Below are 23,905 nucleotides of genomic sequence, written 5' to 3'. Positions count from 1 at the left end.
TGCCTAAAAAACAAAAAAAATACTGCTGTGGTGTGAGGTAAAAGCTTAACGAATGAAGATAAAACAGCCTTTTTTAGATCTCGGCTTGAAGCCAAGTTATCCAGTGTTTCCCTAGTTGGAGCCTTTAAGTCACATCTCTTAAGCCGGTCAAAAACGGGTGGATATTTTCAATTTTTGCACGCAGCTACAGCTCAAGCTGTACAACAAAACTGCAGAGTTCACAAGTTCAGAGCTCACGATGCATGTTCACACTGTGCCGCCCGACGCTCTGAAGAGATCTTTGGTCGACCGACTGAATTTTAAACATGTTCGATTTTCTCCCAACCTTACGATTCCTGATCAGGAGGCGGTCGTCAGAGGCTGACCGCCCCTCGTTACCCCCCCCCTACACTACACGACGTGCGCTCAGGCGGAAACTCGACTTGATCGATAAATTCTTGCATGACTGGAGAATCAGCCCGAAAAGTGCAAAAAATCGTAGCGTATAAATGGCTTTAGACGAAAACACATCTATTAGTCCAAGCATAAATTACACTTTTAAACGCTTTGCTTTGTAGGGGTTTGAAAATGCAATCCTTCATTCTGTGAAATGCAAATGAATATCTGCATGTGAGACAGCTTGAGTTGGTTTGGAGCGAATTTCTTTCGCTTTACAAGTACAAAAAAAGTTTGTACTTTTCTGCATCTTTTGTAGCAAGGAAATGTCTTGAAGAAGCAATACAAAACCAAAACTTTGCAGCAGTTTTCAATTTCATTTCATGCTTGTGTTTCTGTTCTGTATGGACTGTTACAACTAAAGTTACTAAAGTTACGCCCTGCTTTAGATGAACTCTGCCACATTTATTTTAAGAGATATAGTCAAATATATGCATACATTAGTGTAGGTTTATAAGACAACTATGATACCTAGGAGTTAGAGGAAATAAACCATGTTGAACCAAAAGAGGCAATTTTTTCCTATTTTTTGTTGTTTTTATGTGGTAAGTGTCAATTATTTTCTAAAATAATGAGAAAAAGAAAGACATATCTTTATAAGTTAATAATAAATAAGAAGGTGAAATGAAAAGTATGAATTGAACTGGATATTCTGGTCTTTACCTTCACTAAATAAAGTATAAGACATGTGGTCACTTTCTAAAGAGCTACAAGATGTTCAGTCCTGACAACTAAGAGTGAAGCAGTACAGAGACTGGCATGCACAACGATGAGAAATGATTGTGGAATGAGTGAGATTATGAGAACTGGTAGAACGGCTGTTCATCCGGTCTGAAGCCATAAGCCGTGGCTGGTCGTCCTGTCGTTGAGCTGCTCTGGTCAAAGACATCATTGACATCTCTGGAACAGAAAAAACGATTACAAAGAGATCGACTTCTTATAAACAGGATGAGCAGTTAAAAGACTTAATGAGACTCTCTGATCTGAACAAAGGTATATGACAAAGAGATTCAATTATTGAAGACATTAGATTGTTTCTACCTCTTTGCACAGAGCACAGCACCTTTATAAAGGTCTGAATTAGGATTCAACTTTAAAGCTCACAAGGAAACTAGACAATAGCTTAAAAATAATTAAAACCAAAAAAAAGGAACATAAAGCAGGTTCTTTATGTTATTCTCCACCGATAGATAAACAGCAGTGATACTAGACACACTCAGGTTGGTCTTTGGTCTATGAAAAATGAAGCTGCTAAATGCAACCTTCTAATCTCTACCTCACGTCTCAAACACGTTAATCTAATCCACTCATCCAATGAGTTAGAAACACTGAATTTTATAATCCCACTCTAATGAGCTACTGTCCTACTCTGCTACAGCACACACTAAAGACAAAAGGATGATTTAAAACAGGAAGTTTATGAACAAGGTTCTGCTCTGACTAATTGGTGTTTGTAAGATAGGATGGAGCGCCCCCTGCTGGTGTATGTTGACTCACCCTGCATGGTGCAAGTCTCCATTCTGAGGCTGCAGGACGCTGAAGAAATCTGGGCTTGCCGAGCCGTCTCCTGGAGTTATTCCATCTAGAGTTGCATGGAGCAGATTCAAAAGAAGCATGGATAGGCTGGAGGCTCTACTGTTTAGTTCCAATGATCTGCTTACATGCCTTGTTCACCCCTGTCACACCTTGATGATTTAGCCAGCCTGATGTCCCAGAATCTCCTAAAACGCTGAACTTTCTATGCATTTTTTCAATTTTGGGCGTATACTAAAGAGTCCAGAGCGTATGTCCAAAGACAGCCTAACTTCTGCATGACGCACTGCAGCGTAATGTCCATGAAATGTAACAAGCCAATGTCCTGAGGGGGCAGCAATGCGCTCGGAGGCGCCCAGCTTGCATGAAAAGATTTCTTTGATCACCATATTAACCTAGCTGCTCTTTACCGCCCGCCCTGCCAAAAAAAGAACAAGAAATAAAAAGAAAAAGGAAAAAGAGAGAAAGAAGGTTTGCAGTCGCAGTAGATTCAGCGTCATGTCTGCTAGGAAGTTCGTTGGTCATGACGGTGGGCGTGAACGCAGGGAGGATTCATCACAAACACCAAGTTCATGATGCGTTCAAGTTCACCCTATGATGGGGATAATCAGGGTTTATACAGGAATGAATAACTAACTCAATGCTTTTTAATAGTACAAATATTAATAATAGTATTTAGTAATAATTTGAATGCCACCAACAGGTACAGGTCGACAGGCTGCAGCCCTGTCTCGAATTCCTCGTTTTACAGCAACTTTTGTTGAAAATGGCATTTTTCCCCCCATTCTCTAGCTTTTTCTGAACATATGGCTTTGCGGTGAACCGGAAGCAGTTCCAATCCACACAAATTTATTTTTAAGAAAGCATTTTAAATGCCACAATAAACACATTTAATGCATTTTAATTAAAACCTTAATTTAGAAAATAATTATTTAATGACATTTAATGATTTTGAATGACCCGCAGAAACCCCGTATATGGTAGCTGTAAGTTGGAAAGCGGTCATCTGGAACACGTCAAATATGTTGATATGCGTTGGAGATAAGTTCTTGATAAGTTACGCATAAGTTATAGACAAGTTACTCATAGGTTTTAGATAAGCTGGACAACACAACTTATAAGGAAATTACACGTAATGTATGTAAAGGATCAATTAACTGTACATGTACAACTTGTACATGTACAGTTACATAACGTAACTTATTCCCCACGTATGAGCATACGCTGGCATACATATTGAGGTACTTGCCGTATGTCGGTGTGTGCCAGCGTCTTTCAGCATACTTCACCATGCTTATAAATTATAATAAACGAACCAATTACTTATTCAACGTATGCCAGCGTTTTTCCCAGACTTTTTGTACGTCAGGCATACGCTGGTCTAAATCGTCAAGGCGCGACAGGGGGCTTAACTGGGTTAGCACACACCGTACCTGCGCTGTAGAACAGATCCGTCCGGTCGTTGTCGTTATCGTAGAGATATGGCTCGGCCTCATCAACCTGTCGACTCTCGACCATCTCCAGCCACTGGTTGTTGTGGAAGCGAAATTTCTCTGACTGGATCTTCCTCCCCCACTCCTCATCATACTCCTAACAGTTACAGGGGGAAAAAAGGATTTACACTTGAGTCGATCGGGTCATTTTCATTCATTATCTTACAGTCCATGTAAATGTGTGTTGAACAGACAGGCTGACTTACAGCGATGATGTCCAGAGTGTTGTCACACACTTTCCTGATCTCTGTGTTCTTGTCATGCATAAGATCAATCAGGTAAGCTGGAGCCTCTAGAGAAAAGGTTAAAGAAAAGACACCCAGGAACCAAAATAAATAAACTTTTAAAAAATTGAAATAAAAAACTCTGCATTTATGTTGCAAAGAAATCTTTGAAGGATACGGGTGTCTTTGATGATGACATCTCGAGTCGCCTGATGAAACACCATCTGGTAGAAGACGTACACAATCTGACACACAAACTCGTCATCCTCCTGGCGTGCTGCAGAAAATAAAACATCTGTAGTACTAACAATGAACCACCTGCACGGGCTCTCAGAAGGATAAACATTTCTGCTTAAATTGCATTTTTTGTTAGAAAGAAAAAAAACAAAAAAGTGTGTAAAATACTTTGCATAAGTGTACATACCTTTATGCTAATACTTAACTAAAATAGCTTTTGATTTTATTTAATTTAGGCATAGGTCTCACTTAGGGCTAAAACAATTAATCGGATTAATCAACTAATTTAGTAATCGATTAATCGTTAACTGAAGTGTAAAGACCCTAAAATATGGCTTTAGCTGATAAAGCAACCCCCCCTTAACAGCAATTATGCCAAGATTGTAAAAAAATAGGTAAAAATTTTGCATTTAAGATTAAAAAAAGAAGAAGCTTTTTCAGCCATCTATATGCCCTATCCAGAACTCAAGTGGAAAAGTTTTACTTTCACCTGGTTTAATTTCGTAATAAGTCTTCTATAAGGAACCTTTTGCTATCCGATTATGAAGTAATTAATCGAAAAAAAAATAACCGAGAGATTAATTGATTTGCAAAACAATCCTTATAGTGAATCTGCTTAACATTACGCTGAGATCAGCTTTCCCTTTAAGAGTTTTGGTTAACTGTATCCTGTAATTAATTTAGTTAGCAGACACATTTAAAAGCATTAAAATGATCTATCCGAACAAACCCATCTGTCAGGCGAGAGGAACAAACTAAGGTTGCAAGACAGAAGATTGTACCTCTAAAGTGAAGATCCAAGCTTCGCTAAAACGTAAGTGACCTTCGAATGCAGTGCTGCGCTGCATCATTAAGATGATGCGTCTTATTTCGTCATTTGAACCGAACACTTCTTTTATAAATCTGAATATGAGAATAGGTTTTAATTCAGCCTCACAGTGACTCCAGGTATTTGGGCTAATAAACCAGAGGACAGCCTCAGCGGTAACACTGGAGTCCTGAGTTGATCCATATCTGTGTGCTATGTTCACTTGTGCAACTTGGTTTTCAGCTGTTAAACTGTGCAGAGTTTATTTAGAGACAGATATAATTTTATTAGTCAGAGATTAATAATAATAACAGCAATATGAAATTACTCTAAAGTAACGACATAAAAACACTAAAGAAGTTAAAAGATGGAATCACATTTAAGATGCAAAAGGTTTGGAAAGGATTCATTTAGGCCTTGCCTGGAATTTTAACAGGGTTTACATGTTTTCTGTTCCCCTCCAGTCTAAATACTGATCTGCCACCATTTACCGTTCAGCAGCTCAATAAGAGCAGGGATGATGCCAGATTTGGCCAACATGACAGCGCAGGCATCATCTATGGAGACGGTTCCAATCATTATGACCGCCTCCAGGATAAGGTCATCCTCAGCCGAGCCTAAAACACAAACAACCCGACTATAGTTGTTAATGACTCACTAAACTAGTAACATTTTACTACAAAATGCATTTATTTCAGTAATGTGATTTAAAGAAATAAGCTATACTAATGAAGACTCAACATTTTATTTCTTATACCAAGAAAATCAATATATAAGAGCAAAAACTGCAATATGTCAAACAAAAGAAGCTAGCTGTTCAGAGTTTTGATTGCAAGCATATTACTGGAAAGTTAAGTGGAAGGAAAAAAGTAAAAAGGCAACTCTTCTAAAAATGTGGTACCTGGTTTGAGTTTGTCTTTGAGAAAAGGAACCAAGTTATACTCCTTCAGAACCAACTCCCAGTCCAGGTCGGGGACAGTAAGGTTGGCCAGCGTGCCCAGACACTCCAGCACCCACTCCTCCTCTTCCTCAGTACGGATCTCTGCTGCCAGGTCACCCACGTAGTCCTGAAAAAGATTGGAGCAAAAATACATCACAGGTCCTCAAGCTCATTTGGAAAAATATTTCTGATACTAGCTGAGAGCAGGAGAACCTGTTCTCATAATGTATGACCGAACTCACAATAAACAGGGGTTTAGTTGGGCCATCATGCTGGGAGATGTTTCTGATCATCTTCATAAGAAGGCAGTCTTTTGTTTTCAGAGCTCTTTTCATCAACATCTTCAGCCCATTTCCTTAAAAACAAAGAATTACACTTAAGAACGATACCCGGTCAAAACAGCCTGCTCTACTGCAAAAAGCCTCCACAGAGATAATTGTTGCAAAGCCCAGTTTACCTTCACACATGAGCTGGGCATTCCTTTTGTTTGCAGCCAGGTTAATGCAGATAGAGATGAGCTCAGCTTCTATTTCCTCGCCGCCATGGTCATACAACATCTGCATCAGCTAAGTTCAAACAGACATAAATTCAGCTAATGCTTTTGGAACCATCCGTCAGCTTCAAGGATACGGACACTCCAGTACCTGAGGTATGCAGTCGGTGTAAACAAACATGCCTCTAAAGCGGTCGTCCATGCTGATGTGGTACAGGATGCGCATCACCACCTGCCGGTTGCTCTCATCACCTGCATGAAGAAGAGTACGGTTCTGACTTACTGCTGTTCAAATTCAGCACATCATACAAGTTGCTTCTGTTGCTTGTTGTTACCCAACAGAGCTGTGAGCTTAGGTAAAAGCCCAACTTCCACCATCTTGGCCCTGAGTCCAGAGTCAAAGGAGAGGTTAAGTAGCAGACGCAGAGTTAGATTTAGCAGGTCCTCATGCTGACAGGGAACAAGACGGGCCAGGTGTTCCACAGTGTCAAGCTCAGCCTGCAAAATAAACAGACATGGCAGCTATGACATTCAATCGCTGGAAACATTCATTGTAATATGTAAAAAAAAAAAAAAAAATTCAAGAAGCTAATAAAAGTAAAACATAAAACATGTCAAACTGCACCACAGACGTCTTTATATTTGAAATGTGCCCCGTTGCACCAAAAGAAGAGCAGCGTGTTTCTGGTCTGTCCTCACCATGTCATTCTTATTCTCCAGGAAGATGGAGAGCTTTTTTAGGAACGAAACCACCAGCACCAACAGCTCCTCATCGTCCCGCTCCAGAACTCGGACCAGCAGCCCCACAATGTTTTTATTCCTCATCTTCAGCTCCGTCCTCGTGTCCTCAGCGAGATTCAGCAGGAGGTAAAGAGAAACTGATAGGAGGAGAACAGGACAAGGAGCATGAAAAGAAAGCTTCCATTATCTTCCAATTTAAAGGATCCAAAAGAATTTAGTGATTAACACTTTGATTAAACACATTACAACATGCATGCCTCAGTGCTGATTAGTATTAAATGTGCATGAATCACAGCCGTACCACACCTGGTAGGATTCTTTTTCATCGGTTTTAAGTCAAACCGCTTGCAAAGATATATTTGAACTTTCCACATTGTGTCACATTAAAAGGATAAACTTTAATGTGTTTAATTTGGAGTTTATGTGACAGATTATTACAAAGTATTCCATAAGCACAAACAGGAAATAAACCAGTTTTTCCAATTAATAATGTAAATATAATCTGTTGAACTATCTCCCGCTGGAACTGCAACTTCAAGACTGCAGGGCCATTTCTCTACCAGCCCTTCATGTGCAAAATGCTGTTTCTTTGTCCATTCTTCTTCTAGTGCAGACTTAGTTTGATGTATAAAGGTCAGGACATATATTCTCAACTAGATTTAAATCTGCACTTTGACTAGGCCAACTAATACAGGGTTTATACATGAATGGGTAACTCTTATTTAATGCTTTTTAATGCTCTAGCCATGTCTCGAGTTTCTCGTTTTCCTGCCACTTTGGTTAAAATTTGCATTTTCACCCCCATTCTCTAGCCTTTTCTCTGCCTAAAGCTTCTTTTCCGAAACATTTTAATGCCATGACTATCAAATTTAATGAATTTTAATGCCAATTAAGGCCTTAATTTAAAAAATAATAATTTAATGACTTTTAATGATTTTTAATGACCCGCGGAAACCCTGTATTAGATAATCTGGCTGTCTGATAGAATGTATCCCAGATTAAAGTCTCTGAGAGGTTTTCTAACCATTTTTTAGCTCCATTCAATTTCACATCAACTCTGACCAACTTTTTTGTTGAAGACAACAATCCCCACATCATGACACTGCTAACACCGTGTTTTACTGTGGATATACTAACACACGTTCAGTGTTAGTATATTTTTTGCATGTAGATTAAAAGATCAAATTACTAATAATCTTCTTGCTAAGCCTGCAGCTGTAAAACATACTGTCTTTTTAAAGTTATATTTATTTATTTTGCATAATACAGTCTTACTGTAAAATTCTGCAAAATCTGCAGAAATTTTAGGTAAAGAGGAACACATGCCATTTCTCAGTCTCCATGCTGTTTGTCCAGTTAAGCTCTCAGATGGCTTCACAGAGCAGCTGAACTCCATTTATGAAGTGATTTCTCAAAGTAATGAGAGATATGTAGAATATTAGAATAATGTGGCTGACTATGCCTTATTTTGTGTAAATCTAGCATGCAAAACCTAATAGAATAAAACACAAAAGCACTTTAAGAATTTTATTTTACCTCTGAGAAGCTGCTCCTGCTTAGCTAAGAGGCCTTGGTATTTCCTCAGAGCTTTATCCTGGTCTCTCCTCAGAGAGCCATTTTCTGGTGCTGCCTCACGTATCCAAAGCAGCATTAAGGAAAACATTTCATGTTACCAAAAACAAGAAGGGACAGCAGCTCAAACTGTTGAACTAAGGGACAGCATTATAAAAAAAGGATATAAGCCTTGCTTTTCTTGCGCAGCTCCTCCCGCCACACATCGTACCTCTTCAGCTCATGTTCCACCACGCTCATACACAACGCCCCTATCTTATAGTGACTCACCACCGCATGGAACTGAGAAAAACTAAACAAAAAGGGTTCAATCAGTGCTGGGAGACGTATTCAGGGAAAATGTGGACCTTTGTGTGGAGGTTACCTTGAGAAGCAGAAGAAGATGTAAATGATGCTGGTAGCCAAGTCAACACTCTGCTTCCAGTCCTCCCTCAGAACTCTGGCCAGAGCTCCCAGAGCAGCTTCTGTACAGAAACACACGCTTTATGCTCAACAGCATATAGATTGTTTTTTTATTAAGCAGGATTAACCTACAATTAATACATTTATTACAATTAATACTTTAAATACTTTAAAAATTGACTAAATTATTCAGTCGGGGATGAAATGTGTTCAATTAAAATCAGAAAATTAAAGATTATGTGTATGTTTAACAATTTCTACTAAAAAAACATTTAAATAGGTTACTGGGATTTATAATAAACATCTAGAAACTTTGAACCAGTAATCTATTTTTCTGTTCCTCAATAATATAAATTCTCTAAAACACAACAGCAAAGAAATAGCTGCTGAATAAATCTTCCCATATGAACAGTCATTTAAAAGTTTGAAGTATTCAAGACTTTAAAAACAAACAAAAAGGAGACTAGATTAGGAACTTAATTTATGTTTTTTTCCTTGAACATGAGCAGGATGGATGGGGAAAATAAACAAATAAAAAAATCAGAGGAACAGCAGCAGCTACCATGTCTTGTGAGGCCTTTCCAAACACTAACTAAAGAGGATAATATACCATTGTGCAACAGCTCCTCCAGGTTGTCGGGGTTGCGGGCGAGCTGCAAAATCAGAGCCGCGCCCCTGATTTTCTCTGGGATGCCTTCATAGAGCAGCTCGACATACTCATCCATTCTGGTTATAATGGCTTCTTCGTTTAACTACACACAAATAAAAAACAACAACAACACAGACTTTCAACAAAATTCTACCGGAAAAAAAAAAAAAAAAAAAAAAAAGTGGGATGCTATAGATTCCATAAAGAATCCGAGGAGTTCTGTCATACCTCCATTCCTTCAAATGGTGTCAGGTCTTTGGGCTTTACTGCCCTTTTCTCTTTCTTCTCTGCTGAAGACAGGAGAAAAAAAACATGAGTAGAAAACTAAAACTGTTCTATTCTTCTTTTATGCAGATTTGAAAGAAAGGATGCATGAATTCACTAATCTATTCCAGAGCAGGAGCAGATTATTCTGTCTCACCTTTCCCCTCCACGGGGGAGGACTTCCTGTTCTGCAGGTAGTAGAGCAAATGCTCCACCTGAGGCAAACGGGAGGCAGGGATGAGTTTACACTCCTCCACCACTTTCCTGGCCAAAGCTGCCACATCCGTGGTAGGAGAGAGGCTTTTCACACGGATACTAAAGGGGAAAAGATGACAGGTGATCTAAAGAGTTGCTAATTGTTAAAAAGCTATTAATACATAACACCACAGAAATAAAGTGTTTTACAAGCATTAAAGCAGCTGAATGAAATGTACCTATTACATCTTTATATTCCCCACATTTCTATTTATGTTAATGATTTCTCACCTCTTATAATACTAAACAATTCACCACTTTTAATAGCATTATTTGCCCATACTGTACATGCTGCACTCTGTCCTTCTGATTGGAGGCTAAACTATATTGACAATAAAGTCTAACCTACTGCTTAAAGCGGACGTAGTTTGACCTCTTATCAATCTGTCAGTTTAAGGATTGCCTTAAATACCATAATTAAACCTTTATTCCATGTTAGTTCAGAGTGAGAAGAATGAAAACCAAAACCATAAAACAAATGGTTGAAGGGTAGCAGCTCCCTCACATCTTTTGCCCCTCCTTGCGTTCCCCCAGCACTGGACCTCCATCCTCTCCCAGAATGGATGCCTCCACCTCATACTGGACCACCAGGGCCTTCTCTGTGGGATGGACGTCCAAACTGCCTGCAGTCACTTTGCTGTGGGCGACAATAAACCAGTCAAAGTTTCAGATGTAAAACACTGTAAACTTTACTTTTAAAAGAGCACTTTGTTCCTATGATGATAAGCTTGCTAACCGCAAGGTCAGTAACGACGACAGTGACTTATTTACTAATTATTTCAGACATACCGGTCCATATTGTTGAAAAAGTACAATGAAAATAAAAAAAGAGGAAGGAAGAGAAGTAAATTAAAAAAACTGCAAAAATAATAAATATCACATTAGAGGCAGACTTTTAGCTAGGAATATTTCATAGGGTGTACACCTCTGTATCACATCTTCAGGCTTTGGGCAGCATAGGGGGGTCCAGGGTTATCCTCCTCTGGCAAATATTGAAATTTAGACTCTCTGAAATTCTATTTCCTGCACTTTGAGGTGGAATGCATCTATTGTTTTGTCTTTGTTACAACACTACTTTTGTTCTCGTTATGGGAAGTATGCATGCTTGACTACAGGTGGAAATTTCATAAGGAAGCATGAGATCTTTCTTCGGTACAATATTATGTTTTATAGGTTCATTCAAACAGTCAGAAAGTGTAATGCTACATTCACACCCAACGCTATTTGAGCAGCAAAAAAAAAGTGCCTGCTGCTTAATTTTGATGCATGTACACATTAAGGTCAGACGAGCCTCAAGAGCATCTTTGATGTTCCTGAAGGGCGTCCAGATGCATCCAATTCTTCTACTGTGTTCAATGGCAGAGACAGGCTTTGCTATATTTGCTGTGATCAGAGGGTAAAAAGTAGTGTTAATATGTTATTAAGGGAGAAAGTCCACCTGAAAACATCATCAGTGCAGTCAGTTAATCAAGATTACAATTCTGCCTTTGAATGTTATTCCGCTGTCGGAGCTGCACAGACACCCACATACCAGCAGTGTGCTGTCACTGGGATATCCCAGCAGCAGCTGTCTCAGGCCCGGTCACCTCTTGGGGGTTTCCCCCTACTGTTCCTAGTGGCTGGAAGATGATGTTAGCATTTTTCAGGTATGCGGTTCAAACTGCAGGCACCAGAATAATAAAAGGAAACATATTTTGCCAGCAGGTTTCAACATGTTAGGTAAATATAGGCGTTAATAAACAGTTTCAGAGGAGGGATCATAGGTCTGCATCAGGAGCACTGTTTGTCTCCCTGACAGCTCCAAGATCAGCTTCTCTGATCATTTGATGTGACGTGTTGAGCAGTCACACGTCATTTTCCATCTGCTACTTGTGAAACCTTGAAACCACCTGTGAAATTAGGGCGTACCAAAGCCGTACATCCCAAAACAGGGTGTACAATTTCTAATATTTTTAATAAAGGGCATATAATGTACACCCATATGGATTGCTAACTAAAAGCCTGATTGGAGATGCAGTAACCATTATTATTATTGCTTATATCTGCATTTGTTTCAGTATTTTTTAGAAGTTTGAAGAACAGACGGTGTAACTTTTGTTTATTACAATCAACAATCAACTGGTTTTCCTTAGATAGAAAACTTTTAATCAATTTGACTGGATGATCCGGTGAACTGTAAAGTGCCTTGAGATGACATCTGTTGTTAATTGGCACTATATAAATAAACTGAATTGAATAAGATGCAAATCTTTTATACTTTTTTATTAACACAATCAAAGGCTTCAGTGCATAACAAAAAACAAAAACAAAACAAACAAAAAAACATCTCGATTGTATATAATTAAAACCTCCTTCGTGGCTTATGTAAAAATAGAATGTATATTTACATCAAATCCAAATTTAATATCTTGTTTTCCAAGAATTTGCCCTAAACAAATAATTTGTATTCATCCATCAGCCAAGATCATCCTCAGGCAGACACACCCAGGAAAGAGCAAACAACTGATAGCTGGCTAATGGAGGCAATGTACGATTTCATATAGATGTTTTACTTAAATAAAGCATGTATTATCCCTTAAACAAATATTTACAACATTCTTTATTAGCTTTCTAGTTATTAGCCGCCATCAGAACCATTTTATCTTGGACAGCTGCGACCCAATTCCCTTGTTTTTAGCTAGTTTTACAACATCATAATATAATAGTTATTTTTTATCAAAGTAGTATTATATTATAAAACATTCGATGTTTTTTTTTTTCCTTCTTTTTTTTCCTTTTATACCGCTGGTAATTAATATAAGCTGAGGAGGCTAACAGACACGATGAGAGGAGACTCATCCTTTTTAAAACAAACAAGATGTGTTTCAAGAATGTATCCGAAAACAAGTCGAAATGACAACAAGGTGGATCTTTGAAATAGCTCTCGGATTAATTTACAGTTTCTATGCTCCGTCTAAGATGCACCGAGTCGTGAACAAATTAAAATCCCCCCCAGTGTTTAGCTGCAACGCTCCTTACCGTTTAAGGTACCGTGCGTCATCCTGCATTTTCTCCTGCTTTATGATTCTAGGTTTTAAATTATTATAAAATAATCTCCTAACATTGGAGAGATTCCACCGATAAATCACGACTTATGAATCCTACAGCGGCCCAGTAATATCGCCTTTTACATAGAAAACACCTCCTTGGTTTCCTTCTTGTTTTTCTTTTTTTATGGCGGTTGGCAAGCAACTTATTGATGTTCATTACCGCCACCTACTGGAATGGGGTGTGGATCGGGATACCCATGGGGATACCGCTTCTTCATCTTCTTCTATGTTGAATGGCGGATTGCAAACAGCTTATAGGTGCATACCGCCACCTAGTGTACACGAGTGTGTAGCTCTATAGTTCCACCAACTATATTCTATTTTGTGTTATGTGAAAAAACAAAAACAAGGCTTTATAAACAACCAAATTTTCTTCCCTACCTCAATCTGTCCCTAAAAGTGATGGGGATGCTATATAAATTCTCCCACAAAAAAATTATAATGATTAAGTTCTTATATTCTTTCTATCGATTTCATTCTCTTAAGGTGATTCATTAAATTAAAAAAAAAAAACATTCAGAAGTAGAAAGTTTGTTCAAAATATGTTTTATATTTAATTGCAATTTATTTTCTTGACTAATTCCCTTCTCTCAACAGAATGCTTAGAACAGACTAACAAAACATGTTTTACTGTCTCTTCTTGAAAACAAAGAAAATCACAATTTCCTGTTGGATGTTTTCCCATTTTAAATAATGTGCTATTTAACCTTGTATGATCAAAACCTTAATGTGGATATAATGGTTTCCTCATTTCTATTTCTTCCTGTTCTCCTCATCGTACAAACTTTTCTTTGAATACTGTAAAGCCACCTTCCAGTTCTATCCTCTTCCCGCTGCTTTTGCCATCTTTCCTTAACCTTTTGTTTAATAATAGATTTAATTTCTTCTTTACTAAATGGTATCATTATATCAATATAACTATTTTTTGTAGCTTGTTTTGCATATTTATCTGCCAACTAATTTCCTTTTACTCCTTTATGTGATGGTATCCATGTAAAAATAACTATTAAACCCATTGCCTGAATTCTACTTATAAAAAAATTAATCTCTAAGAAAAGGTCTGGTCTACTAATAGAATGATTATTTAATATTGAATATAATGATGAACTTGAATCAGAACATAGTATATTTATTGCAGGACAAACTTCCTTAATCCATTCAAAAGCCAAAATGATTCCCATTATCTCCCCTGCATAAACTGATAATTCATCAGTAATTCTTTTACAGTTTTTTAATACTGAATTCTGGAACAAATGACACACCTTGGTTTTCTTCTGGTGAAATCCAACATTAAAGAAATGCTACTGCCTCCTACTGTACAGGACGCAGCAAGACTGGAAACCAGCAATCAGTAATGCCAAATTATAACCATCAAATATATTTTAAATACATGTTTACAGTTTTAATGTCTTTTATGTTTTGCAAGTCATAGATGTCTATCATAGTCAGAGTTCTCTACCTTCAAAATTACTCTACTCTCATTTTTCACAAATCGATACCACAGTTGAGCTCGGGGTGAGAACACAGAATTGGTAAAGTTTAAATGAACCTACTAGTGCAAACAACCTGTTGCTGCAGTGATGAGCCTCTTTCATTATTTGCAGCACTCTTTCTGTGACGGAAGCTGAAAAGTTTGGGAATCACAGCTATAAAGAACTTTATAATAACCAAATTAAAACAACAACAAAAACTTTCCCAGAGACAGAAATCACTGACAGTGTATTTTATTGAAGTATAATGGTAGGATCTTAATAAGCAGTAGTTAATTACAGACTTCTTCAAATCCCCTCTTTACACATAGCTTCTTCTAAATGCAGCCATAATTTACAATTTGCAGCTGGAAAGTTTAGTGTTTTTATTATTTATTCCATGGATCTGAGTTTCTTCTCCCCTAAACCTCTCCTTTTGTTCTCTCTTATGTAACCGCTCCATCCTCTTCCCTCCTCCTTCATCTTTAGTCTTCCTCTACTCCACCTCCCCTGCATCATCTTCATCATCGGCACATGCACTGAACTCCTTTTCAGGTAGGAGGCCGTATTCATTCAGAAATGCCTCCACGTCTGTTGCAAAGAACTCTTCATTGAAGTTTTTAGTGATGGCCAAGAAATTTCCCAGTAATTCACCAGCCTTGTAAACCAACAGTGTAGGAAGAACCTGGATAGGCAAACAAGGACATAAAAAAATTAGAAGTGACAGCCTCTGAGGCAGACTTCAAAAGTAATGGTTTATGATTTTTTTCCCAACCACTAAAGCATCATATGATTAGTGAATTTATTGGCGAGTGTATTTCAAACTGACTTTACTTGATAAAGCAACACAAAATAGTAAAGTAGTAGTTATGAGTAGAAGAAGGGGATGTGTTCCTCTGTATTTAGGTAACCATATTTGTAGCCAGTTATGTTTAAAAACCACCTCGGTGGTTTATGTATTTCAATGACCCTTTATTGCTTGTATTTCTGCTTATCGCATAATAAATGTGTTTTTCCCATCAAAGTCATTAACATTTTTCTACAAGCAATATGGGAGATACAGTGAATACATGCAGGAAGGCTTTTTCCCGCTTAGATGAAACCAAAACTGAACTTTGAAGTCTACATAAATCACAACATGTGTCGTGGATCACAATGAGCACACCATCAGCACATGACGTTTAGTTTGTGGTAGCATCTCAGGGACCGGAAGCAGTAGACATTCGATGAGCATATGGATAAATCTATTTACCCAGCAATCCTTGGAATCAGCACTTGTAATTACAGCTAAACTTCAACATATAGCCGAAAAACAACCATAAATGAAGTAAACAGCAACCGTACAAAGAGTGCTACAACTGAATAGTTCAAATTAAATCATATTCAGATGAAAACTGTGAAGAATGATGTTCATAATTTCTTTCTGTCCAATCTTAGGGAATTTAAACTGTAAAGATGGAGGTAGAAATATAAATTTTTAGATGCGCTAAGTGGGTAGAGACATATCTGCAGGCGTAAACTGCAGGAAAATAGAATGAATGTGAATGTGCATGATTGATTTTTCATTTTATAAATAGAGCATTTAAAAAAATCATGCATCATCTTCATTTATTCTGAACCATGCAGAAGAGTGTGTTGGTTGATTTTATAAAATACCAATAAAATCTACTTAAGTTTGTTGTTGCAACATAACAGTTTGAGAAAGTATTTAGAGGAATACTTTTGAAAGGCACTGTAAGTTTACACATAATCAACTCAGTAAGAGAGCATTTTTAGAGAACACTACTTCCCCTTTATTAGAGATTATTGTAGCAATCTGATCTACTATTGTTTGTATAATCTAAAAAAATTATTGCTTTTCTTTTGTTTTATTTTTGGTGAACTAACCTCAGATGAGAAACGCTCTGCAGCACCTGTTGCCACAGCATCAATGCGACAAAACTTCACAGTGGGGTATTCGGTAGCCAGACAGTCCAGACAGGAGTTCATCTGCTCACAGCCTGTCAAAGGATGCATGTATTTAAAAAGGTTTTCAAGTACGACATAATGATCAAGGGGACTGTGCTACAATGAGAAAGCAAGCTCTTTAATTTCCACCCAGACCTTTGACACCATGCTGGTAGATGTGGACCACCACAGGGGTCAAATGATGCTCCTTTTCTATCACCTCCAGGAAAGCTTCTCCACTCTCCAGCTCGTGCACGCATTCAAACTTGGGACCAAAGCTCAGGCGCTCGTGCATTTCTTGCATGCACTGTTTTCTGTAGCGTTTTAGGCAACGCTCATCCTCGTTTTGGATGAGCTCGTACTCCTGAGCGCTCATCTGCAGTTAAAGACACATATCATTTATAAATACATGTATTTATAGTGAGCAATTGTGTCTTAGGGAGTCACGCTTTCATATACCTTTCTGTTCTGCCTTTCCTTGTCATCATCTCGTGGATTAGACATTTGTCTAAGCAGTTCTCTCTTTCTCTGAGGGACATTCTGGTCCACACTGTCCAGCTTGTATCTACGCCAGTCATTAATTACACCTTTCGGGCCTGGAGGCACACAAATATATAGTAACCCAATCATGATGTCAAACAGACATGCAAAGACTCAAACGTTGGCAATTATTATAAAACATCTGCATGCTTTTACATCTTAAAGCACACAACTGTTTAAAAAAACTGAAGTCTCTGCAGCAGTTATGAAAGTTGATCAGAAACCAAATTGAAAATAAAACATTACAAAAATGTATGTGGAACCCAACCAAATCATAGGATAACCAATACAATTTCTCAATGATCCAGAGATCTTCTATTTTTGCATATGTGTCTTGCACCATAAAAAAAACAGCTGGGTTTAATGTTGCCTAGCATTAAAATCATTAGCATTTACTCATTTACTCTGTTGTCTGCTGGGCCCCTGGCAGCGCTGAGTGGGACAGAAAGAGACTGAACAAACTAGTGGGAAAGGCCGCTTCTGTCCTAGGCTTCACTCTGGACTCAGTGGAGGAAGTGGCTGAGAGGAGGGTGCTGTTCAAGCTTACATCCATCATGGAAAACACCTTCTACCCTCTGCACCAGACTGTAGAGGAGCTGAGCAGCTCCTTTAGTCAAAGACCTTTATTGCGCTACAGCAGATCATTCATCCCTGCTGCAACCAGACTCTACAACGCGACACTACAAAGGCAATAACTTGTGCAATGTATAATGTGCAATTACTATTTGATATCCTGTGCAATAACCTGTTTCTCTATATTTGACACCCAGTGCAATAACTATATATATAAATATCAATCTATATAAATACCCATGTAAACACCCTGTGCAATAATCCTGTATAATAATCCTGTTATAAAAATAAAAAAAAGCTGTCATATGTGGATGCACTCTATATACTGTATACATTCCATGCACCTTTTTCTTCCTTTGACACATTCTTCTTCTTTGACTATTATAACTGATGTAGCGAGTACATTTCTCCACTAGAGGACACAATGGTATAAAGGTGAATTCATTCATAAGTAAAGTCATCTTTTTCATGCTTATCTCAGCAGGATTTGAACTTATCTAATGTATCTCTGACCTGTGAAATTTGCAGGAAGCTCCTCTTCTTCCTGGTTTACAGACGACATCCTTCAGCAAACCTGCAATCAAATCAAACAGCAAATTGTGTGAATTAAATCCCAGTCAATGCAGCCAACACCTTAGGGCAGCACAATGGCTGGAATGTTTACTTTAGGTGTTTATATTAGATCGTGTTAACCTCACTACTGCATACAACACTTCATTGCTGGACTGCAAGTATACAACCCAAACAAACAAACAAAAAATACTATATGATTAAAACATGAATATTATAAATTAAAACATGAATGTTATAAATAAAACCAAAAATAAAAACATTAAAGTGGGAAATACAAACAAAAACATTACTGAACTGTTGAAAAAAAAAACAAAAAAGCTGTAAATGTAAATTATGTAAATTAAATGTAAAACTGTAAATTATGTCACAAACTCTGCATTACACTGATAACACCAAACCAAAAATACTGCATATTTGCACCATATATATTGATGCATATCAATTCCTTTTTTTACATCAGGTTTTTTCTCCCACATTGTTTACATTTGCTCATTGCTGCACTTTATGGAATGTAAATATTCATTTAATGTCTGAAAGCTGTACTACCAAAAATGTAATTTTGTATACACAGTTACAATAAAAGTTGTCTAAGTTTAAGACACATTTTATTTAGATCATATATAAAGTAGAAAGTAAATAAACATAAAGTCATATACATGTATAACAAGTATACACAAAGGTTTTGTAAAGATATTATTTGTCAAAGCAGTTTTTCATCTTCTTATCTTGGATTCCCTTTTAAATAAATGTGTCATAAAGGTTATACCCCAAAAGCATAATAAATAAATTCCCTTTGTCTTAATCTGCTAAATAAAAATTGCATTCACTTGATTATATTGATTGTAAAGCCTGTTGTAAAATAATATATCCTTTGCTACTTTCAGTGCAAGGATTATGCAAATGAAATACTCATATACCATTTTGTACTAGTAGGTTATTGAAAATATACGCAATAAAGTAAAATAAAATAAAGCAAACTAAGACAAACAATCCTGTTGTCACAAACAGTTACTGAGAACCAGGCTGAGGTTTACTTATCAGATTAGTCTGAGATTATCAGGGGTATGACGGGCACACATTCTGGGGACATCTTCTTATGCTCTACATTATAACATGCAATTCAAGTTTATGTTTTTAATATGAAGATTGTTTTTCTCCTATGATCAAATCACTGCATATGAAATGATTTTACTGCATCAGATCAAACAAAATATTCTCATGCCACTGTGAGTTTATGTATGAATGAATTAAGCTTTTGCTGTTCCCTGAATAGTAACCTTTTTCACATACAGTGAAGTCATGTCTCCTTAACGGCTAAACATTTTATGAAAGTTCTTCCGTGAACAAAAACTTTCTAGAGCATTATTAAACTATTTTAAAAATGAAGACACAATGAAAGCTACTGATGCAACTGCACTATCATTGATTATAAGTCCCTAATCTGCGTCAGTCATAAAACTGGCAAAGCCAATTAGTTTGAAGGATTTTGTCCATGCAACAGTTTCTAAACCATTGGTCTAAAATTAACGTCGACCGAGCCAGAATATTTTCAATGAATTAAAAACCAAATCAATAAATTTGAGAGCATCTAAACATTATGCATGCAACTTAAATTTACATGTGCAACTAAAATGAAATATGTTTATTTCTGCACAATAAACAACTGATACAAAATAAACTGTGCAAAAGAAAAAAGTGATGCTAAATGTAATTATCATAACTCAAACAATGAAAACAGTTTAAAATAAAACATGCAGCTCAGGTTTTAATATAGAAGCAGTCCCACAAATGTTATAAAATCCAAACTACAAGCTGGTGAATATGGATAAACAGTTCTAATATAACTTACTTTTTGTTAAATGGTCTTTGTCTGTTGAGTCAGTTTCTTTTCTCCACTCAGTCCAAGAATTTACTGAGGAGAGAAGGGAGAACCAGGCTGATAAGAGGGTGGGGACAGAGATGAGTGAATAAGCTTTCTCTGCCCGTCATCTTTATCATCCCTGTTGCTGTAATGTAGAAATCTCTGATTAGACACCATACAAGTGCAGTGTTTTGAATCTATTAGTTGATCTTATTTTTTATATCAAAAGATAAAAGAAAGTAGGACAGAGTTATGGCCAGTCTGCAGATTTTTTTTTCAAGAATAAAGTCGTAATATTATGAGAATAAAGTCATAAAAATATATGAAAATAAAGTTGTATTTTATGACAACTCTTACAAGAAGCACTTTCTTCCTTAAAATGAGGAATGTCGAGCATCATGTGAAATTACACTTTGGCATATGTCACAAATAAGGAAATCTTTTAGAACACAAGCTTCTCATAATATTACGACTTTATTCTCAAAATATACGACTTTATTCTCATAATATTATGACTTTATTCTTATAATATTACGACTTTATTCTCGTAATGTTACGACTTTATTCTCGTAATATTACAACTTTATTCTTATAATATTGCGACTTTATTCTCGTAATATTACGACTTTATTCTTATAATATTACAACTTTATTCTCGTTATATTACAACTTTATTCTTGTAATGTTACGGCTTTATTCTCGTAATATTACAACTTTATTCTTATAATATTATGACTTTATTCTCATAATATTACGACTTTATTCTCGTTATATTATGACTTTCTTCTTATAATATTAGAACTTTATTCTCGTAATGTTACGACTTTATTTTCATAATATTACGACTTTATTCCTTATAATATTACGAATTTATTCTTATAATATTAGGACTTTATTATCGTAGTTACGAAATTATTTTCATAATATTACGACTTTATTCTTATAATATTACGACTTTATTCTCTTAATGTTACGACTTTATTCTTATAATATTACGACTTTATTCTCATAATGTTACGAATTTATTCTCATAATATTACAACTTTATTCTCGTAATGTTATGACTTTATTCTCATAATATTACGACTTTATTCTTATATTACGACTTTATTCTTACAATATTACGACTTTATTCTCGTAATATTACGACTTTATTCTTGTAATGTTAAGACTTTATTCTCATCATATTACGACTTTATTCTCGTAATGTTAGGACTTTATTCTCATAACATTACGACTTTATTCTTATCTAGTTCCATTAGTCTGTTTACCCTTTGGAGGATCTCAAACAAAAAATGCCCGTTTAAGGTCATGACTTGGACTAGGCCACAAAAAATCGACCCCATACTTTTTTTCAAGCCACTCAGCCATTCAGAGGTGAACTTTCTGGTTTGATTCAGATAAATGTCCCATCTTATAACACACGCTATATAAGGCTCCAAATCTGGTGCTAAGGGGACACATCCTTTCTAAAAAATAATACTTTTGTAATCATCTGGGAATGTTTTGGGGCTCATGAAGACGTATTTTCACCAGCTCTCTCTCTTTTATTTTGTCTTTATGCTGTTTTTGTTATTTTTTTTCTCCACCCACTATGTTTACCTGTTGATCCTTGTAGGGAGTAAAGGGTGGTCTGCTATTAGGTTAGAGGAGGGTACACTATGCATATAAATCCCCTCACAGTACTACCAGAGGTAGACAAAGTACTCAAAAGTAGTACTTGAACAAAAGTATTTATACTTATAATCAAATCCTACTCAACTAAAAAATAAGTTACTCAGTCAAACACCTACTCAAGTTAAAGTATTGAAGTACTCACTTTTGAAAATACGTAAGTATTCAAAAGTACATGGATTTAAAAGTACTTCAGTATTCAAAAATACAAATAAATACTCATTTCTAATATCAGTACATTTCTGTGTAATTTTCAGTACCATGTAACTTTCAGAAACCACCTGATGTATTGGTGCATAGAGCCACTCTGTTACAAATGCTACACAACTTGTAAAGAACTTCAGCATCAAAATGCCACAGAAAATTGTATTAAATGCAGTGGGGTGAAAGTAAAGTAAAGATACTCAAAATAATTACTTAAGTACAGTAATCAAATAGATGTTCTTTGTTACTTTCCACATTTAAACAGAAACGATAGCCATGTAAAAAAAAAAAAAAAAAAAAAACATGTTTTATTCTTATTTTAAAATTTAAATTACAAGCCGGCCTTGATCCACCAGAAAGGATGGACTCCATGTGATCACCATGGATCTAAAACGGAAACAGAAATGCTTTTATTTTGAAGGTCACTTAATTGGCCTGCTAATCACTGCTCTTCAGCCTCAGTCAATGAAATATTTCAGTTAACAAAAAAGGATAATTTAAGAACATTTTTAACAACACATGGAATTCTAAATATTTGTTGAGGGACTAAACAAGGAAGTACAAAAGTTTGACTGAGGCTGGGCAAGCTCTAGCGTCAGAGAATTTGCTAGCTAAACTGCAAAAGCAACGTGGACTTTTTTTTTTCCAAAGCTCTTTTATCAAAGCATGCAGGAGTCTGGACCAGTTCTGTTAGATCCATTAATTTGCCACATATGGTAAGCCACAAATATGACAATGGGAGTTTATTGGAGACAGTTTACCGCAGCGAGTGAAACTCCACAGGAGCACCGGAGAAACGAATCGAGGACAGCGCGCGGAACTTGGGGCTTCATCACCTGCAAGAAAACTATTTGGGATTTTTTTTTTTTTTCCAGGCTCTGTGTGAAAGTTTCGATGTGGCTGATACAACCAAGTTACCTAATTATATGTAGATGAACAAGACGGTGGCGGCGCAACTATTAATTAAAGGAACGTTAGTTAGTTATTGCTTGTATTACTGTGTATATTATGTCGTGATAAATTTGAAAGCTATTAGAATGTTTAAAAAGCAGTTTGACAGAGCAGTTTGAATTGATGAAGGTGTTGCATTTAAAGTTTTTCGGAAAAAACAAAAACAAAAAAAAACAGGTCACGTCCCTGGGTGGGCTCGAACCACCAACCTTTCGGTTAACAGCCGAACGCGCTAACCGATTGCGCCACAGAGACGGATATCGCTACAATATTTGTGACGTCAATTTGTCGATCTATCTGTAAGGGGGTATAGCTTGTGTGGTAAATGGGCAGCGATTATAGGTAAAAACATCTGTTTAAACCGGGCACGTGGTAAACAATCCTACCATCTTTGAGTCACAATAATGTTGCGGTATGCCTGAATACTTTTAGCATGCTAACGAGCTAATGTTCGTAGGTCTGCAAACGCTAGAATGTTTGACACCTCTGTTGTTGTACTACTGAGTATCTTCTATTTCCTAATGAGGCGGAGATCTTAAAAAGTGGAACTAAGTGCAGCATTATTAATACATGTCTACATAAAAATTATCACCGTCGGGCTGTTGCGTGTTGAATTTGTCATATTACCCGGATGTGTATTCAGAGCAGAGTGGCGCAGCGGAAGCGTGCTGGGCCCATAACCCAGAGGTCGATGGATCGAAACCATCCTCTGCTATATGTTTTTACCTTTCTTTATCTATAAATCATTTCCATGCAACCCGTTTATTTAATTGATTAGTTGCACGTTATGGAATATTCTAAATATTATTATTTCTATATAAAAAGAATGACACTCTGACAACTCAATGACAAAAAACTTTTGTTTTACAATCTTAGATGAATTTGCTCAGTTTTATTTATTTTACAATGCTAAAAGTGAAATGTGAATGAAACAGAAAAAAATAACAAGTATGTAAGTAGATCGAAAAAAGATAGCTG

At 36.6% G+C, this 23,905-nt stretch overlaps 2 protein-coding genes and 2 non-coding genes across 5 annotated transcripts; 1 reads left to right on the top strand and 3 right to left on the bottom strand.

Moving 5' to 3' along the window:
- Positions 1 to 988: 988 nt before the first annotated feature.
- Positions 989 to 13,275, bottom strand: LOC119774103 (kinesin-associated protein 3-like). Of its 2 annotated transcripts, none has more exons than XM_038271443.1 (20): positions 13,065 to 13,275; positions 10,552 to 10,683; positions 9,949 to 10,106; positions 9,756 to 9,817; positions 9,489 to 9,630; positions 8,841 to 8,940; positions 8,644 to 8,768; positions 8,441 to 8,539; positions 6,863 to 7,041; positions 6,499 to 6,661; positions 6,315 to 6,415; positions 6,128 to 6,236; positions 5,913 to 6,025; positions 5,632 to 5,797; positions 5,222 to 5,347; positions 3,864 to 3,962; positions 3,668 to 3,753; positions 3,402 to 3,558; positions 1,933 to 2,017; positions 989 to 1,335 (listed from the first exon to the last, which is right to left on the bottom strand). In XM_038271443.1, exons 1-20 carry the CDS (start codon positions 13,091 to 13,093, stop codon positions 1,233 to 1,235), a joined length of 2,334 nt encoding a protein of 777 aa, XP_038127371.1. In that variant the 5' UTR covers positions 13,094 to 13,275; the 3' UTR covers positions 989 to 1,232. The 2 variants fall into 2 exon arrangements, with proteins under 2 accessions (XP_038127371.1, XP_038127381.1); XM_038271453.1 differs by having other exon boundaries at positions 9,756 to 9,814.
- Positions 13,276 to 14,843: 1,568 nt separating this feature from the next.
- pdca (phosducin a) lies at positions 14,844 to 20,216 on the bottom strand. The gene is made up of 6 exons (XM_038271937.1): positions 20,087 to 20,216; positions 18,178 to 18,238; positions 17,011 to 17,147; positions 16,708 to 16,927; positions 16,492 to 16,604; positions 14,844 to 15,289 (listed from the first exon to the last, which is right to left on the bottom strand). The coding sequence occupies exons 2-6, from the start codon at positions 18,224 to 18,226 to the stop codon at positions 15,101 to 15,103; spliced, it is 708 nt and encodes a 235-aa protein (XP_038127865.1). The 5' UTR covers positions 18,227 to 18,238; positions 20,087 to 20,216; the 3' UTR covers positions 14,844 to 15,100.
- Positions 20,217 to 23,108: 2,892 nt separating this feature from the next.
- Positions 23,109 to 23,182, bottom strand: trnan-guu. The gene has a single exon. It is a non-coding gene; the product is annotated as a tRNA-Asn (tRNA).
- A 388-nt stretch (positions 23,183 to 23,570) lies between these two features.
- On the top strand, positions 23,571 to 23,642 carry trnam-cau. Its single transcript has one exon. It is a non-coding gene; the product is annotated as a tRNA-Met (tRNA).
- The last annotated feature ends 263 nt before the right edge of the window (positions 23,643 to 23,905 follow it).

Source organism: Cyprinodon tularosa, unplaced genomic scaffold, assembly GCF_016077235.1.
Source record: "Cyprinodon tularosa strain WSP-4 unplaced genomic scaffold, ASM1607723v1 ctg12, whole genome shotgun sequence".
Taxonomy (NCBI): Eukaryota; Metazoa; Chordata; class Actinopteri; order Cyprinodontiformes; family Cyprinodontidae; genus Cyprinodon; species Cyprinodon tularosa.
Note: the sequence above shows the minus strand (reverse complement) of the source record. Positions and strands in the feature narration are given on the sequence as shown.

What these genes read in the sequence shown, in the direction of transcription:
- pdca (XM_038271937.1), bottom strand. Translation starts at nt 18,226, where the DNA reads ATGTCGTCTGTAAACCAGGAAGAAGAGGAGCTTCCTGCAAATTTCACA. An exon ending in AGGAAAGGCAGAACAGAAAG is followed by an intron (nt 16,928 to 17,010) that starts GTATATGAAAGC and finishes CTTTAACTGCAG; the next exon opens with ATGAGCGCTCAGGAGTACGA. An exon ending in CAGAGCGTTTCTCATCTGAG is followed by an intron (nt 15,290 to 16,491) that starts GTTAGTTCACCA and finishes TTGCCTATCCAG; the next exon opens with GTTCTTCCTACACTGTTGGT.
- LOC119774103 (XM_038271443.1), bottom strand. Translation starts at nt 13,093, where the DNA reads ATGCAGGATGACGCACGGTACCTTAAACG. An exon ending in CTCCCCCGTGGAGGGGAAAG is followed by an intron (nt 9,818 to 9,948) that starts GTGAGACAGAAT and finishes TCCTGTCTTCAG; the next exon opens with CAGAGAAGAAAGAGAAAAGG. An exon ending in ACACTCTGGACATCATCGCT is followed by an intron (nt 3,559 to 3,667) that starts GTAAGTCAGCCT and finishes TGTAACTGTTAG; the next exon opens with GAGTATGATGAGGAGTGGGG.